Here is a 17,496-nt window from a genome sequence, read left to right as displayed (position 1 = left end):
GAAGGGAAGATTGGCTGCCACAGAGGACCTGTTTGGGTGCCAAATCAGGACAACGCAAATCAAATTGCTGATCTCCAGTCATTGATCATCATAATCATGGAGTTGATGGATATTTTTCAATCGAGTGTCACCCTTGTACTTATTAAACCCACCATTGATCATCCTTTCTCTACCAATCCACCTTTTATCTACCCATCTCCCACGTACTGGAGCCAAGAGCCACTAGGTCAATACAATTTCTCAAACTCCTAGCCTCAAGGACCCTTCTTTGACTCAATACTGTCCTGAAAGCCTATTTGACCCATTTGTACCAATGGGCCATGGCTTCTCACCACACCAATGACCTATCTGCATGGACTTGTAGGTTCTATCAATGTCCACATTGGTTTCCTCCCACTTTCTGATAAGCTTGGTTCTTCAGTCTTCTTCCTAGATCTAATTTAGTCTTCGACCAAAAAAAGGAAGCAAAAATAGTAAATACACCCCCTCCTCGTATTCTACGTAACTCTTTACAGATATATTTGTCTTCTTCTGTATGACGAATGCACGGTGCGTACATGGCAAGGAAGCCGGGAAGGTAAGCGACAGGGCTTCGAACAATCCAAAATAACAATTGTGAGGAACCGTTTCCTCCTTGTTTTGAAATGCTCTCGCAAGTTTCCTGTGGTTGCAAATTGTTCACAGCTTTACAAAATATACAGCATTTCCTATAAAGCTGCCTTAATGTTAACGCTGGCAGCGACGCGGCTCGATCGAGACGTATGGTTCTGAGAGAGGATTTTTGGCAGACTTCCTTGCAGAAATGTAGAGACAATCGGAGGAGAGGAGACGCTCATGGGGGGGTGTGAGTATGAACCATTTTCTCTGCTTTTAATAATACACACTTCCTGGGCCCTAAACCTCGGCCCCCTCCATCTACCATGTGTCACTTGATAATACAGGTGTCTTTTATGCGGCATAGGGGGATATATGGGTCTCAGGTGCAACGGTTACCCTTGTACCCCCTACATCGGCATGCAACCCTATATAGGCAGGTAACGCACACCCACCAGTTCCTCTTCACTTTTCTTCCTATGTGGTTTGGCCGTAATGAGTTTGCAGCCTACTTTGTGTCTTATGATTAGACAGTTGTACTATTATTATGCTATCTTTTGCTTTTTTTAGGTTATCGATAGTTTTGCTGTTTTTTAGGGGGTTTATGGAGGTTTTTTTTGTGGTTTTGGTTTCTGAAAACAGATTTTAGACATAAGATAATATTTTTTGCTAGTTGGACGTACATTAAGTAGAGTGTACGTATTCTTAAAAGGATATTCCGACTATAGACATATATAGTGTCCATGAGAGGTGGCACCTTTTTGATTCCATCTTCTTTATCTTTTTTATACCCTTTATCATCCAACCCCTACTATGGTGCAAAATGGTGGTCACAGGGCATCTATTATCCTACAGAGAGGCCTTGTATTTTTGTAGATGGAGTACCCCTTTAAGTAAGGCGGTAGGGGAGAAGGTTGGCGCTGTTCACGCTGGTAGTATAGGTGGATCCGGTGCTTTCATTAGAAACCAGCGGGTGCCGTACCTGCTGGTGAGGTTTTTAACTTTTATGGACTTTTAACTTGATTCAATAAACTTAGTTTTTATCCAGTTGGTTGTGTCGGAAACTACCCTCGTTTTTCCCTCTACCCCTTTAAATAGTTAGAGGTGCAGAACCATAGACAAGCTGTATATATCGCTATAACTTAGGTAGGCACCAGACTCCTTCCATATAGCTGGTTTTATAGTAAAAATTAGTCTATGGGCAGCCACAAAGGTAGGATTCCCCTTTTTTACATTTTTTTCCAATGATTTTAGCCTACGTAATGCTTCTACTTCCATACCGCCATATGTTGCTATGGTCATATCGCTTTATACAGCCCACATAATACCACCACATAGTTCCCATATAAAAGTGTCTCAATAATATTTCCTTAAGGAGTCCATAAAATACTGTTACACGGATCTCGCATAATATTACAATTCAATTCCTAAATAATACCGCCATACAGTGATTAATACTTATATAATATACTGGGTGGTTGTAGTGTTTTCAGATTTGTGCCTTCAAAAGAGGACCGAGAGACTAGCTTGTCACCCTTAAAAGTAGCCATGGGTGTTAGGTGCCTTTCCAATACTTACAACATTGCCCATTCTCCTCAGGCCCTGCAACATGGAATTATTACTCAATGGCGCCCCCCCTCTCCTCTATCTATTATTGCTGGCAGTCGTGTTCTTTTGTAAGAACTGAATATTTTGAGGATTTTCTTTTTTGCTTTTGTGGTGTAATAGTTGCGCCAGTATTATGTTGTTACTATATGGCGGTATGCATTATTTGTCTCATTGTAGCGAACCTGTAATAGGCTTTATCGTGAGATCTGCTTCATATCTCAACTTGGAAAGGTCTCTGTTGTTTCTCCAACTCATCTGCGGAACGTTCCCTTGTATAAACCATCAGAGGCTTAGATTTATAGAGATTGTAAAAGCTGGAACATAAGAACGAGATCCCAGATTACAATCGCTGGGAACAGAAAGCCATATTTGGTGCTGGACTCTCAGGCAAGGAGGCCATTACACCGTTTATGGAGGGAGGGTGAGGGGAGTCGATCTTGTGTGTTCACTATGTGTATCTTTAAGTTCCCGGGTCCCAATATAAAATCTGTAACCGCACCCCCCTCCGCCTTTGTATGCTATTTAATATACCCCTAAAACATTATTCTATTGAAGAAAATCAGTCCACCTCTTCCCAGCCTGTAATGGCTGGTAACAGGGAATAATAGCTTTTAATTGCATATGCAGAGGAGATGGGGGAGATTCACTAAGACTGCCATAGTGCCCGCCAATCTTCATATAGAGCTAGATGGAGAACAGTCACCTGATCGTCATTCATTAGACGGTGTGCACCATTAATGAATTAGGAGCGACTGTCACCCAGAATGCTGCCGTCCTCTCTGTATTTTCCATCTCCCTCTCTCTCTTCCATTTTTTTCCTCTCTTGTCCATCTCGCTTTTCCGTTATCTCTCTCTCTCGCTCTTTTCCGCCGTCGTGTCTCTCTCGCTCTTTTCCGCCGTCGTGTCTCTCTCGCTCTTTTCCGCCGTCGTGTCTCTCTCGCTCTTTTCCGCCGTCGTGTCTCTCGCTCGCTCTTTTCCGCCGTCGTGTCTCTCGCTCGCTCTTTTCCGCCGTCGTGTCTCTCGCTCGCTCTTTTCCGCCGTCGTGTCTCTCGCTCGCTCTTTTCCGCCGTCGTGTCTCTCGCTCGCTCTTTTCCGCCGTCGTGTCTCTCGCTCGCTCTTTTCCGCCGTCGTGTCTCTCGCTCGCTCTTTTCCGCCGTCGTGTCTCTCGCTCGCTCTTTTCCGCCGTCGTGTCTCTCGCTCGCTCTTTTCCGCCGTCGTGTCTCTCGCTCGCTCTTTTCCGCCGTCGTGTCTCTCGCTCGCTCTTTTCCGCCGTCGTGTCTCTCGCTCGCTCTTTTCCGCCGTCGTGTCTCTCGCTCGCTCTTTTCCGCCGTCGTGTCTCTCGCTCGCTCTTTTCCGCCGTCGTGTCTCTCGCTCGCTCTTTTCCGCCGTCGTGTCTCTCGCGCGCTCTTTTCCGCCGTCGTGTCTCTCGCGCGCTCTTTTCCGCCGTCGTGTCTCTCGCGCGCTCTTTTCCGCCGTCGTGTCTCTCGCGCGCTCTTTTCCGCCGTCGTGTCTCTCGCGCGCTCTTTTCCGCCGTCGTGTCTCTCGCTCGCTCTTTTCCGCCGTCGTGTCTCTCGCTCGCTCTTTTCCGCCGCCGTGTCTCTCGCTCGCTCTTTTCCGCCGCCTGTCTCGCGCTCGCTCTTTTCCGCCGCCTGTCTCGCGCTCGCTCTTTTCCGCCGCCTGTCTCGCGCTCGCTCTTTTCCGCCGCCTGTCTCGCGCTCGCTCTTTTCCGCCGCCTGTCTCGCGCTCGCTCTTTTCCGCCGCCTGTCTCGCGCTCGCTCTTTTCCGCCGCCTGTCTCGCGCTCGCTCTTTTCCGCCGCCTGTCTCGCGCTCGCTCTTTTCCGCCGCCTGTTTCTCGCTCGCTCTTTTCCGCCGCCTGTCTCGCGCTCGCTCTTTTCCGCCGTCGTGTCTCTCGCTCGCTCTTTTCCGCCGTCGTGTCTCTCGCTCGCTCTTTTCCGCCGTCGTGTCTCTCGCTCGCTCTTTTCCGCCGTCGTGTCTCTCGCGCGCTCTTTTCCGCCGTCGTGTCTCTCGCGCGCTCTTTTCCGCCGTCGTGTCTCTCGCGCGCTCTTTTCCGCCGTCGTGTCTCTCGCGCGCTCTTTTCCGCCGTCGTGTCTCTCGCGCGCTCTTTTCCGCCGTCGTGTCTCTCGCGCGCTCTTTTCCGCCGTCGTGTCTCTCGCGCGCTCTTTTCCGCCGTCGTGTCTCTCGCGCGCTCTTTTCCGCCGTCGTGTCTCTCGCGCGCTCTTTTCCGCCGTCGTGTCTCTCGCGCGCTCTTTTCCGCCGTCGTGTCTCTCGCGCGCTCTTTTCCGCCGTCGTGTCTCTCGCGCGCTCTTTTCCGCCGTCGTGTCTCTCGCGCGCTCTTTTCCGCCGTCGTGTCTCTCGCGCGCTCTTTTCCGCCGTCGTGTCTCTCGCGCGCTCTTTTCCGCCGTCGTGTCTCTCGCGCGCTCTTTTCCGCCGTCGTGTCTCTCGCGCGCTCTTTTCCGCCGTCGTGTCTCTCGCGCGCTCTTTTCCGCCGTCGTGTCTCTCGCGCGCTCTTTTCCGCCGTCGTGTCTCTCGCGCGCTCTTTTCCGCCGTCGTGTCTCTCGCGCGCTCTTTTCCGCCGTCGTGTCTCTCGCGCGCTCTTTTCCGCCGTCGTGTCTCTCGCTCGCTCTTTTCCGCCGCCTGTCTCGCGCTCGCTCTTTTCCGCCGCCTGTCTCGCGCTCGCTCTTTTCCGCCGCCTGTCTCGCGCTCGCTCTTTTCCGCCGCCTGTCTCGCGCTCGCTCTTTTCCGCCGCCTGTCTCGCGCTCGCTCTTTTCCGCCGTCTCTCTCGCGCTCGCTCTTTTCCGCCGTCTCTCTCGCGCTCGCTCTTTTCCGCCGTCTCTCTCGCGCTCGCTCTTTTCCGCCGTCTCTCGCTTCCTGTGCGCCCTGCACATAGACAGACAGCCATTGAACGTCACTGCTATCAGAGGCCGCACTCTGACGCACACAGCCTTTGATAGGCTGGCGGCCATTTTAACATTAATACTATGCGCAGTGCGCTGAAGCACGCAGCCTCTGAAGGACCTATGGTCGTTCTAACAACCACAGTTACCGGTGGGCCCCTCTATATCCAGCACGGGGGCCCACCGGAGAGTTTTCCGGTGTCCCATCAGGCCAGTCCGACGCTGCTCACAGATGTTGTCCTTGGTGGGATTCTGACCCCGAGACCCCATATGCGGCTGTATTTTTTTACACATCATATTGATTCGTTGAGTACGGGGGATTTTGTTATGGGGTTTATAGGATAATTGTATAGACCCGGCCTGTAAATCCATCATACTGTCACATTACAGGAGAGACGGTCACATTTCCATCCGCTTAATTCATCCGTAATTAGATTTACACGACTGTTAATAACGCGGCATATTGCTATGTTATTACGCTACGGCAGGGAGATGAAACTCCGCTCGTAATAACCAATGAGAGCCTGAGGTGCATGGCCGAGGAGGGGGCGCCATCCATGAGGCGAGGATAGTCCTCCCTTTCCGAACCGGAATTTCTCCAGCTATAGAGTCCTGTCCTTACTTGCACTTTACCCTCTTAAATCTGATTTGGTAATGGACACCATTTTTACCAAAACAGCCTTTATTACCCGTAGCAACCAATCACAGCACAGCTTTCATGTTTAAAACTGCTCTGGTAAAATAAAAGCTGCGCTGTCATTGGTTGCTATGGGCAACTAGGACAGCTTTAAAAAATGGACTTAGGCCGAAACACAGGCCAAAGATGGCTACTTGACACTGGTTCATTGAAACCTAATACAATTGAATGGAGGTGCATTGCGGCCCCTAGGGAACTGCGACAACGACATGCAAGTCGCAAAAAGTCAGACCCAGTTGAATTTTTTGGCGACTTGCTTGTTGCAGTACCCTAGGGGTCACCTGCATTACACAGCGGCACATAGTGATTTTGGCATCAGCCTTGAAGGGATGGCACAGGACTAGAAAAAATGGCTGCCCTCTTGCAGAAACAGTGCCACATCTGTCCATGTCTGTTTCTGGTATTGAAACTTGGCACTATTGAAATGAATCAGCCAAGTTGCAATACCACAAATGACCTGAAGACACCAGTGGCGCTGTTTTTTTTTTTTTTTTTTCTAGAAAGCCATACCAAAATTTGCTACTCTGCAGTCAGCCCTAAGGCGGGTTGTGGGCACTGTGTTCAGAAAAGTTTTCATAGTGTACGCTGGGAGTTGTACTTTTGTAGATTGGTAGTCTAGAGAGAAGTGGTTTCTGTGGAACTATAAAGGGAGCTGAGCATTCCCCTCTGGGGCATTTATGGGCTATCGATAATACATTTTTGTAAAAAGGGTCCACCGTCGATAACATAATCAATGATTGCTTGGAAGATCAGGGAAGATGTGTTCAAATCCTCTACAGCTCCCCCGCAGGAGACATAAGGTATTACACAATAAAATAAAAATGCTGAGATAATGCATGAAAATGCTTTTTATAAGAGGTGAGCATAATGATTAAAGGATCCCCTCTCCAGGGTAAGTACTTTTCAGCCATTATTAGTCCACACTGAATGTGCATCAGGGCACCCTCTGATTATATCATTCACAGTGGATTGTTGGCTATGGCTCAGAAATACTTACCTTGGAGAGGGGGTCCTCCCCTCTTATAAATCGTATTGTTGTGCTTTACATGGACAGTATATTGATTTTAATAGGTATTGTGTAATACCTCAATTCTCCTGCGGGGGAGCTGCAGGGAAATTGGACACTTGCTGCCAGGTTTCCCCACTGATTACAGGTGATCAGCATTTGGAATAATCACAGGGTGATCTGATACTCAGGCAATCGCTGGTTAGTTGTGATACTGGTGGGAAAACCTGGCAGCAAGTGTTCAATTCCCCTGCAGCTCCTCCACAGGAGAACTGAGGTATTACACAGAACCCATTAAAATCAATATGCTGTCCATGTAATGCAAAACAATACTTATTATAGGAGGCGAGAATCCTGAATTAAGGACTCCCTCTCCAAGGTAAGTATTTTTCAGCCATAGTCCGCAATCCACACTAAATGGGATAATCAGAGGGTGTCCTGATGCTCAGACATTCAGTGCAGATTTTAATGGGTACTGTGTAATGCCTCATTTCTCCTGTGGAGGAGCTGCAGAGCAATTAAACACTTGCTGCCATCAGTGATTGTCAGGGCACCCTGTGATTATCCCAATCGCTGGTCAGTTGTTATTGGTGGGGAAATCAGGCAGAAAATGTTCAATTCCCCTGCAGCTCCCCCACAGTAGAAATGAGGTATTACACAGTACCCATTAAAATCAACATACTGTCCATGTAATGCAAAACAATAATTTTTATAAGAGGTGAGGATCCTCAATTAAGGACCCCCTCTCCAAGGTAAATATTTTTCAGCCATAATCAACAATTCAGACTGAATGGGATAATCAGAGGGTGCCCTGATGCTCAGACATTCAGTGTGGATTTTACTTGGTACTGTGTAATACCTCAATTCTCCTGCGGGGGAGCTGCAGGGGAATTGGACACTTGATGCCAGGTTTCCCCACTGATCACAGCTGATCAGCATTTGGGATAATCACAAGGTGCCCTGATGCTCAGACAATCGCTGGTCAGTTGTGATCGGTGGGAAAACCTGGCAACAAGTATTCCATTCCCCTGCAGCTCCCCTCCAGGAGAACTGAGGTATTACACAGAACTTATTAAAATCAATATACTGTCCGTGTAATGCACAACATTACTTATTATATGAGGTGAGGATCCTGAATTAAGGACTCCCTCTCCAAGTTAAGTAGTTTTCAGCCATAGTCCGCAATCCACACTAAATGGATTAATCAGAGGGTGCCCTGATGCTCAGACGTTCAGTGCAGATTTTAATGGGTACCGTGTAATGCCTCATTTCTCCTGCGGGGGAGCTGCAGGGGAACAGAACACTTGCTGCCATCAGCGATTGCGATAATCACAGGGTGCCCAGACAATTGCTGGTCAGTTGTGATCGGTGGGGAAGCCAGGCAGAAAGTGTTCAATTCCCCTGCAGCTCCCCCGCAGGAGAACTGAGGTATTACATATTACCCATTAAAATTTATATTCTGTCTATGTAATGTGCAAAATTATTTTTCAATCTATATATATATAATCGTCTTATCCCGTCTGTCTGTCCAGGAAATCTCGCGTCGCTCATTGGTCCGGCAGCGGCCAATCAGCGCCGCGGGATTTCTGAAAAAAGATGGCGGCAGTTAGCGGCTCATCTGCGGGACGGAGCTCAGCGGCGATGCAGCCGGGAGATGACCGGCGCGAGGCGCTCATCTCCCGACCGCCGGCGACGCTGACCTCCATGCGGCTAGGGTGTGAAGGGAGGACCGGGGAGCGGCGCTGCGGGGCGGGATACTTCTGCTGCGAGCGCCCGCTCATGTCCCGTGTTCTCGCAGCGGAAGTAGCCGTACAGGCAGCGGCGCTGACATCCATGCGGCTAGGGTGTCAAGGGAGGACCGGGGAGCGGAGCTGCTAGGCGGGATACTTCTGCTGCGAGCGCCCACTCATGTCCCGGGTTCTCGCAGCGGAAGTAGCCGCACAGGCAGCGGCGCTCCCCGGTCCTCCGCAACACGATTCGATGATTGGTTGCGATCTCTCGCCTCGACCAATCACTGATCTTGGACCCAAAGTTAAACACCGCTGTGGGCGCCACATTTAAATAGCGGACGCGACCAATCACCGATCTTGCAGACACATTTAAACACCGCTGTGCTGATTGGTCGCGGTCGCTATTTAAATGTGGCGCGGAAATCGGTGATTGGTCGCGGGCAGCGCCCGCGACCAATCAGCGATATTGAACACGAATGTCAGGACCTTAGTAACACCATGCGGCTACTGTCGGGAGATCAGCGGCTAGGATGTCAAGGGAGGACCGGGGAGCGGCGCTGCGGGTCGGGATACTTCTGCTGCGAGCAGTCGCTCATGTCCCGGCTTCTCGCAGCGGAAGTAGCGGTACAGGCAGCGGCGCTCCCCGGTCCTCACCAATACGATTCGCTGATTGGTCGCGGTCTCTGCACCGGACCAATCGGTGATCTTGGCGCTAAAGTTAAACACCGCTGTGCTGATTGGTTGCGGTCGCCGGCCGCGAACAATCAGCAGTATTGGCGCAAAATTTAAACCCCGCTCTGCTGATTAGTCGTGACCGCCGGCCGTGACCAATCTGCGATATAGGCGCCAAATTTAAACACTGCTTCGCTGATCGGTGGCCGGCCGCAAACAATCAGCATTATTGCCGCCAAATTTAAACCCCGCTCTGCTGATTAGTCGCGACCGCCGCCCGTGACCAATCTGCGATATAGGCGCCAAATTTTAACACTGCTTTGCTGATTGGTCGCGGTTGCCGGCCTCGACCAATCAGCGATTTTGGCGCCAAATTTAAACACTGCTCTGCTGATTGCGCCCGGTCGGCCGCATACCTATTCTAGAATACCCGATGCGTTAGAATCGGGCCACCATCTAGTAGTAGATAAGGACCCTGAATTAAGGACTCCACCTCTCCGAGGTAAATACTTTTCAGCTGTAGTTGATCATCCATGCTGAATGGGAAGTTTATTTCATTTATACAGATTGCTCGCACATGTAATTGAATCCAGTCTTGGTAATTCCAGCCGGGGCTGTGCTATAATAAGCCCAGAAGGAAATGCTCATCCAGAGCCATCCTATGATATCCATGTGTGGTCCTTGTGATTAATCTGTGAATGGGGAGACAATAGTTTTTCGTTTTGGCACACGCTACGTCTTGTTCCTCCCTTTGCAGTGTTAAAAAAAAAAAAAAAAAAAAAGGAAGAAGGAGAAAAAAAAAAACCTCTCGCTGACAAAGTCCCGGCGCCGGTTCTTTATTCACAGTCTAGGTCGCCTTCCCGTCTTTTATGCAGCAAACTAGAGCACTGGGATAAAGGAAAAAAAAAAAAGAAAAAAACGGAAAAAAAAAATTTCCGCACCTGTCAGCCAGGCTTTGCTATTGCCAGGGGCAGCTTGTCCCTTCATTAAGAAATTTGCAAAGCCCAGGGACAATGGATGAAAAAGAAAAAAAAAAAAACTAGTTGCCCAATAGGCAGGAGCTGCATTCATCCAATGGAGTAAGCGGAGGCCGGTTACCACGGATATCGCCATCTGTTCCCTCCCCACTGGAATGTGGAGCTTGCTGGAGAAAAGCTGGGAAGCAATACAGTGTGGGTCCGGAGACCTGCAGTGGGGGGAAATCCCAGAATTGGCACTAATCGTTTGGGGTTCCATGGTCTCGTCATTTTTGCATCAGGTAAGAAAAGATCTGATCGTTTCAAAAATTTCCGCTTTTCCCATCGCCCGTGATAGGGTCTTGGTTCCAAGTAGAAAGATAATGCAGAAAATACCAAATCCCTTTGTTGTCTATGACTTGCTGCTTGCTCTACCTGCCACCATCGGTGATGCTCTGGAAGGATGCTGGGTGGTGTAGGGGGAGGAGGTTGCCATTGCAGCAATCCGCTCCATCCAGGATCATGGTGCATTTTTGCAGCCCCCCATTCAGAACTTTCAAAGCAGCAGCTATGGATTGGATCTCCTCCCCGTAAAGCGAGGAACATCTCCGGACCCCCCTTCTTGCCCACAGGCCGTGGTCTTGTTTGTCCCTAATTCTGTAGAGTAGGAGGTTACTAGAGATTTAGCTTTTTTTGGATAAAGGACGCATGCTTGGCATATTTCTCCGGGCTGTGGATCTGTGAGGATAACAATTAGGTCCCTTGTTTCCTCCTTATGGATTTTTAATGGAGTGAGATGTATGGGCCCTTGTTGAATGGGTTAATGCCCAATATATATATATATACCCCCTACTAAGGGGCGTGACGGATAGAGAGAGAGAACCTGGTTTTGGTCGCCGTGTCCTGCCTTTTTTTAATGTAGCTTTTTACTGCAATTAAATGGGCATTTACCCCTCCAAAATTAACTTGTCTGCAGTCCAAAAGGTCATCCCCCTCCCCCGCAAAAATGGGTTAATACCTAATATATATATATATGCCTCCTGATGTACTGTCTAAGGGGCGTGACGGATAGAGAGGGTCTGGTTTTGGTCGCCGTGTCCTGCCTTTCTTTAATATGGCTTTTTACTGCAATCTAATGGGCATTTACCCCATAAAATTAACTTGTCTGCAGTTCAAAAGGGCATTTGCCCCTCCAAAAAATTACCATATTACCATTCTGCAAAAGGTATTCATCCCAAAAGAAGGCAGTTAATAAAGAAAAATTATAATGTATGAAATTAAGAGTATTTTCCCCCAAAATGGCCATATCGGCCATTCAAAGGGTATTTGCCCCTCACAACTCACCTCCCCAAAAAAGAAAAAATGACCATGTCTGCAATTCAAAGTGCCTTTACCCCCCAAATTACCGTGTCTGCTGTTCAAAGGGCAGCTGCTACCAGTTCAAAGGGCATTTACCCCCCCCCTAAAAAAAAATGACCCAAAGTAGGATAACTGCAATTGAGAGGGTATTGCCATGTCTGCAATTCAAAGAACATTTTACACCCCAAAAATAACATATCTGCTGTTTACATTGATGCCCAAAAATTACCATAGCTGCAAATCAAAATGATAATTTTTGGGCAGACAAATGATCTTTTAAGCAGCCATGGGACCCAGCTTTGCAAAAAAAATTGGAAAGGAAAATCTAGTTTTGCAGCAAATTTGGTACATAGGCTTACATACCAAAGTTATTTTGGCATTTAGGATTGTAGGAAAGCAGGCGATGCGGAGGCTGGAAGGCCTGTTGGTAGTCACACAGCTTTGCCAAAAACAGGAGGAAAAGTCCTTTCGTAATTCTATTTTGTAGTATGTGTGTAAGGACTTGACATTTTCAGCTTAGAGTTGCGGTGGCTATTTTTGTGTTTATTGCATAACGAGCGTCTTGTGACACTTTTTTTTCAGGATGTGATTCTGTTGTGTCAGTGAAGTTTGGTTACTTAGACTGTGAGCTCTGTGGGGGAGATACAATGGAGTAATGTGAAGCTTGTGGGGCGCCCTGGCAAAATATCCAGTAGGGCTCTTCCCCTAGGCTCCAGGGCCTGGGGTCAACTGCAATTCCATGTCGTTACAGAGACTGTCTCTCTGGAGGACCCAACAAATCTGTATATTACTTGGACATTGATATACAGGCTCCCTCTGGTGGTATGAGGTGAAAGGGTGGAGGTGTCTGTTATGTAATGAGGGCCTCTTGTGGAGAAGTCCATCCATGCACCCTTTTGGGTCCTATGGTACCTGTGGTACCAGGGTGCCACACTGCCACCTGTCCTGGATTTCCCAGGACTCCTGGGTCAAAAGGGATAAGGTTTATGTAATCCCAAAAGTGGTCACTACAGGGTTTGTCGGGGGGCAAAACAAAGTTTAATAGACTACACAAAATCATACTTTCCAACTCTTCCGGAAGGCTCCTGGAAAAAGGGGAGATCTCTTGGTAGAGTTGGCAAATCTCCTGGTTGCCAATGAAACCTCAGAAGAATAGAGATTCTGGAAGGATTCTTGTGCTCAACACCAAATGCTTGATGCTCTGTCATCAGATGGAGCCCCTATGTCCAATAATCACACATTCAGGGGCGAATAGGGGTGTGATGTGGCCTAAAATAGAGGGCAAGTTGTCAAATATGCGTAAAATACACAAGGGAAAAGAAAAAAAGAGCTTAAAGGGGAACTGTCACCAAGTTAAAATTGCCCAGTTTTTGTTCTTATTTTACTCCCACTGTTCCCCTGAGTAATCTACTTTTTGTTTTTTTCTAAATCCACCATACGGTTCCTGAGATATGGGCACTTTTTATTTCATGCTCCTTTATGTGGCCTTTTCTAAGTGGGCGTGGCTCAAATCGAAAGATGCAGAGCAGCCTAAAGACACACCCCCAGACAATCCTGTGAGCCACACCCCCTTGTAAAGACCATTAAAAACTAACAGTACATAAAAAGGCCCATATCTCTGGAACCGTATGGCGGATTTAGGAAAAACAAAAAGCGGAATACTCAGGAGAGCAGTGGCAATAAGGGACATGTCGAAAATGGCCACTTTGGACTTGGTGACAAATCCACTTTAAGGATAGCCAATCAATGTATTATATATTACTGGATAGTTGTTGTTTTTTTTTTGTTTGTATGCTTGGATGCCTGACATCAAAGTTAGTCCAAGGCCTCAAAACGTAAAAAAAAAAAGCAGATATTGTCGTATACTCATCAATGTTAATGTAGACAGTTATATAGGAGCCAGTGGTGGGTTAATTTTAAGTTTTGTTTTTTAATAAATAAACCCCTAAAATGATTTCTGGGTAGTCGCTGGGCTCAGAGGGGATTACATTTAGGAATTACAAAGCCTTCTGGCCTGTTCTCCATATCATGGGACTCGTATGGGAACCACCCTGCGTTCTGAGTCACCACAATAAAGCGCTTTAATTCTGTAGTTTTGATGGTCGCTGGTTAATTGTTTCAGAATGTTCCTCGCAGCTGAAGTGTTCGGGGATCGGTTTTGATATTCTGTGTAATCTCCTGTCCTTGGAAAAATCTGCTAAATAATTGATTGGAAGGGATAAAGTACATTCTCCGGTATAGGCATGGGACAAAGACGTTCTGAAAATTTAATCCTTTTTTTCTGGTCGTTTTTGGATCTTTTTGGATCCATAAGTGTGAATAGTCATTTTTGGGCTGAGCCCGTCACTTTCCTAGGATCCTATTAGGTACGTTAGTATATCCATGGTCAGAGGTAGGGGCGTTGGGGCCCAAGACCTTTTACGTTACCCTACTGCCATTTTTAATATCGGAAACTCGGCTCGGCAAAAGTGTATCGCCAAAAAACAATATTTCCCGTTTCCCCCAAGGACTTTATCAGCAGATTCCGCAGAAGTAAGAATAATGGTAATTATGGGACTTTAAGGACCGAAATGGAATTAGTTGTTCACCAACCTAATGCTCCATAATATACACAAAAGACCTAAAATATATGGCAAAAAAATGCCCTGTAATTGGTTAGTTCTTGTGCGTTGTTCCTATTGCTTCTTCCTCATATCTGTTGATGCTGACATGACATAAAGCAAATACCTTTATGAAGCAAGTCATTCATCATATTAATATCATAGCAGTCATGTGCTCCGAAATTGGCACTTTTCTTCCTGACCTCATTCTTTTTTTTTTTTTTTTTTTTTTTTTTTTTTAAGAGAACTGCTATAATACTGCCCCTTGTGTACAACAATATAACTACTATAATACTGAGACAAAAAATGGTAATCCAGCATCAGTTCTTCATTTAAAACCCTTTGTCTTTTATTCAGCAAACATATATATAAAAGGAGAAGTTCCAGTTTCACATCCAGAAATAGATTAAAATCGTAAGCAAACGCGTTTCGGTTGTCTGACCTTAGTCATTGCATATTATAATACTGCCCCCTATGTACAAGAATATAACTACTAAAATACTGCCCTCTATGTACAAGAATATAACTACTATAATACTGCTCCTATGTACAAGAATATAACTACTATAATACTGCTCCTATGTACAAGAATATAACTACTATAATACTGCCCTATATACAAGAATATAACTACTATAATACTGCTCCTATGTACAAGAATATAACTACTATAATACTGCCCTATATACAAGAATATAACTACTATAATACTGCCCCTATGTACAAGAATATAACTACTATAATACTACCCCTATGTACAAGAATATAACTACTATAATACTACCCCTATGTACAAGAATATAACTACTATAATACTGCTCCTATGTACAAGAATATAACTACTATAATACTGCCCCTATATACAAGAATATAACTACTATAATACTGCCCTATATACAAGAATATAACTACTATAATACTGCCCCTATGTACAAGAATATAACTACTATAATACTGCCCCTATGTACAAGAATATAACTACTATAATACTGCCCCTATGTACTAGAATATAACTACTATAATACTGCTCCTATGTACAAGAATATAACTACTATAATACTGCTCCTATGTACAAGAATATAACTACTATAATACTGCCACTATAAACTCAAATATAGAACTGAGTGAGTGAAATTTGTTTTAATGTTAGAGTAAATGTCTGTATCTTCTTGAGAAAGACATTTCTCTGACATTGGGTTCTGAGATCTTCTTGTATAAATTATATAAATACTGCACAATAATTTCTAGGTAATGGGACTATACAGAGCCTATATGAAGGTCAGATGGAGCTCAGGAGTAGATGATAATGAAGGAAATAGTATATTGTAAACTATAATCGGGGCAGAAGAATCTTTGTGGTGCACTGAGGGGTGACTAATGGCTCCAGACAGGTCATATCTATGAAACGTCTATAGCAGACTTACTGAAGGCCCCAAAAATGAACTGCATTATGCATATAAAAGAAAAAATGTTCATACTGAGACCCCATACTGCGGACAACAATAGCCCTTTATGTGAGGCCAAAGGTGTTTAATGTGTAACCCAAATTCTGATTTACTTTTCCCTAGGCAATAAGAATCTCATTCACGGAGACTCGGTGTGACTGATTTGTTATAGTTTGGCGGGTTTTTTTGTGATGTATTATTGTAGTATCTGTACTGTTGACCTTTATAACATGACAGCACTTTGTTTCCATTGTTCATAAACCTGAGATGTAATTTTTGGTCTGGTGGATGCTGAATATATTTAACAATCTTTAATTCCTGCATTCACCCTGATATAACATCCATCATACAAGTAGAAAACTGGTTTGGAACTGCGTGTGCATCATCAATATACAGAAATTACTGCTATCCCATGCTATACAGTTGGCTTTATTTCTTGAAGTTTACATTTGCCTGTAGAGTTTTTCTGAATTGTATTAGAATATAACTACTACTATAATACTGCTCCCTATGTACAAGAATATAACTACTATAATACTGCTCCTATGTACAAGAATATAACTACTATAATACTGCCCCTATGTACAAGAATATAACTACTATAATACTGCCCCCTATGTACAAAAATATAACTACTATTATAATACTGCTCCTATGTATAAGAATATAACTACTATAATACTACTCCTATGTACAAGAATATAACTACTATAATTCTGCCCCCTATGTACAAGATTATAACTACTATAATACTGCCCCCTATGTACAAGAATATAACGACTATAATACTGCCCCCTATGTACAAGAATATAACGACTATAATACTGCCCCTATGTACAAGAATATAACTACTATAATACTGTCCCTATGTACAAGAATATAACTACTATAATACTGCCCCTATGTACAAGAATATAACTGCTATAATTCTGCCCCCTATGTACAAGAATATAACTACTATAATACAGCCCCCTATGTACAAGAATATAACTACTATATTACTGCTCCTATGTACAAGAATATAACTACTATAATACTGCCTCCTATGTACAAGAATATAACTACTATAATACTGCCCCCTATGTACAAGAATATAACTACTATAATACTGCCCTCTATGTACAAGAATATAACTACTATAATACTGCCCCCTATGTACAAGAATATAACTACTATAATACTGCCCTCTATGTACAAGAATATAACTACTATAATACTGCCCCTTTGTACAAGAATATAACTACTATAATACTGCCCCTATGTACAAGAATATAACTGCTATAATTCTGCCCCCTATGTACAAGAATATAACTACTATAATACAGCCCCCTATGTACAAGAATATAACTACTATATTACTGCTCCTATGTACAAGAATATAACTACTATAATACTGCCTCCTATGTACAAGAATATAACTACTATAATACTGCCCCCTATGTACAAGAATATAACTACTATAATACTGCCCTCTATGTACAAGAATATAACTACTATAATACTGCTCCTATGTACAAGAATATAACTACTATAATACTGCTCCTATGTACAAGAATATAACTACTATAATACTGCCCCCTATGTACAAGAATATAACTACTATAATACTGCCCCCTATGTACAAAAATATAACTACTATTATAATACTGCTCCTATGTATAAGAATATAACTACTATAATACTACTCCTATGTACAAGAATATAACTACTATAATTCTGCCCCCTATGTACAAGATTATAACTACTATAATACTGCCCCTATGTCCAAGAATATAACGACTATAATACTGCCCCTATGTACAAGAATATAACTACTATAATACTGCCCCTATGTACAAGAATATAACTACTATAATACTGCCCCTATGTACAAGAATATAACTGCTATAATTCTGCCCCCTATGTACAAGAATA

The 17,496-nt window shown here is 44.9% G+C and overlaps 1 protein-coding gene across 2 annotated transcripts in view; it reads left to right on the top strand.

Moving 5' to 3' along the window:
• Nucleotides 1–17,496, top strand: part of FGD4 (FYVE, RhoGEF and PH domain containing 4) — a 217,600-nt gene that overhangs the window by 26,795 nt on the left and 173,309 nt on the right. The window contains exon 1 of one of the 2 annotated variants that reach the window (XM_073650088.1): nt 734–844. The exons of the other annotated variant lie outside the window; for it this stretch is intronic. Within the exon in view, the coding sequence (XP_073506189.1) occupies nt 835–844 (10 nt within the window). The 5' untranslated portion in view covers nt 734–834. Of the gene's footprint in view, nt 1–733; nt 845–17,496 lie in introns of those variants that run through there. 2 annotated transcript variants of the gene reach the window in all.

The sequence above is a fragment of the Phyllobates terribilis genome, unplaced genomic scaffold (genome assembly GCF_046119375.1).
Source record: "Phyllobates terribilis strain yellow unplaced genomic scaffold, ASM4611937v1 Scaffold_10__3_contigs__length_209671492, whole genome shotgun sequence".
Taxonomy (NCBI): domain Eukaryota; kingdom Metazoa; phylum Chordata; class Amphibia; order Anura; family Dendrobatidae; genus Phyllobates; species Phyllobates terribilis.
Note: the sequence above shows the minus strand (reverse complement) of the source record. Positions and strands in the feature narration are given on the sequence as shown.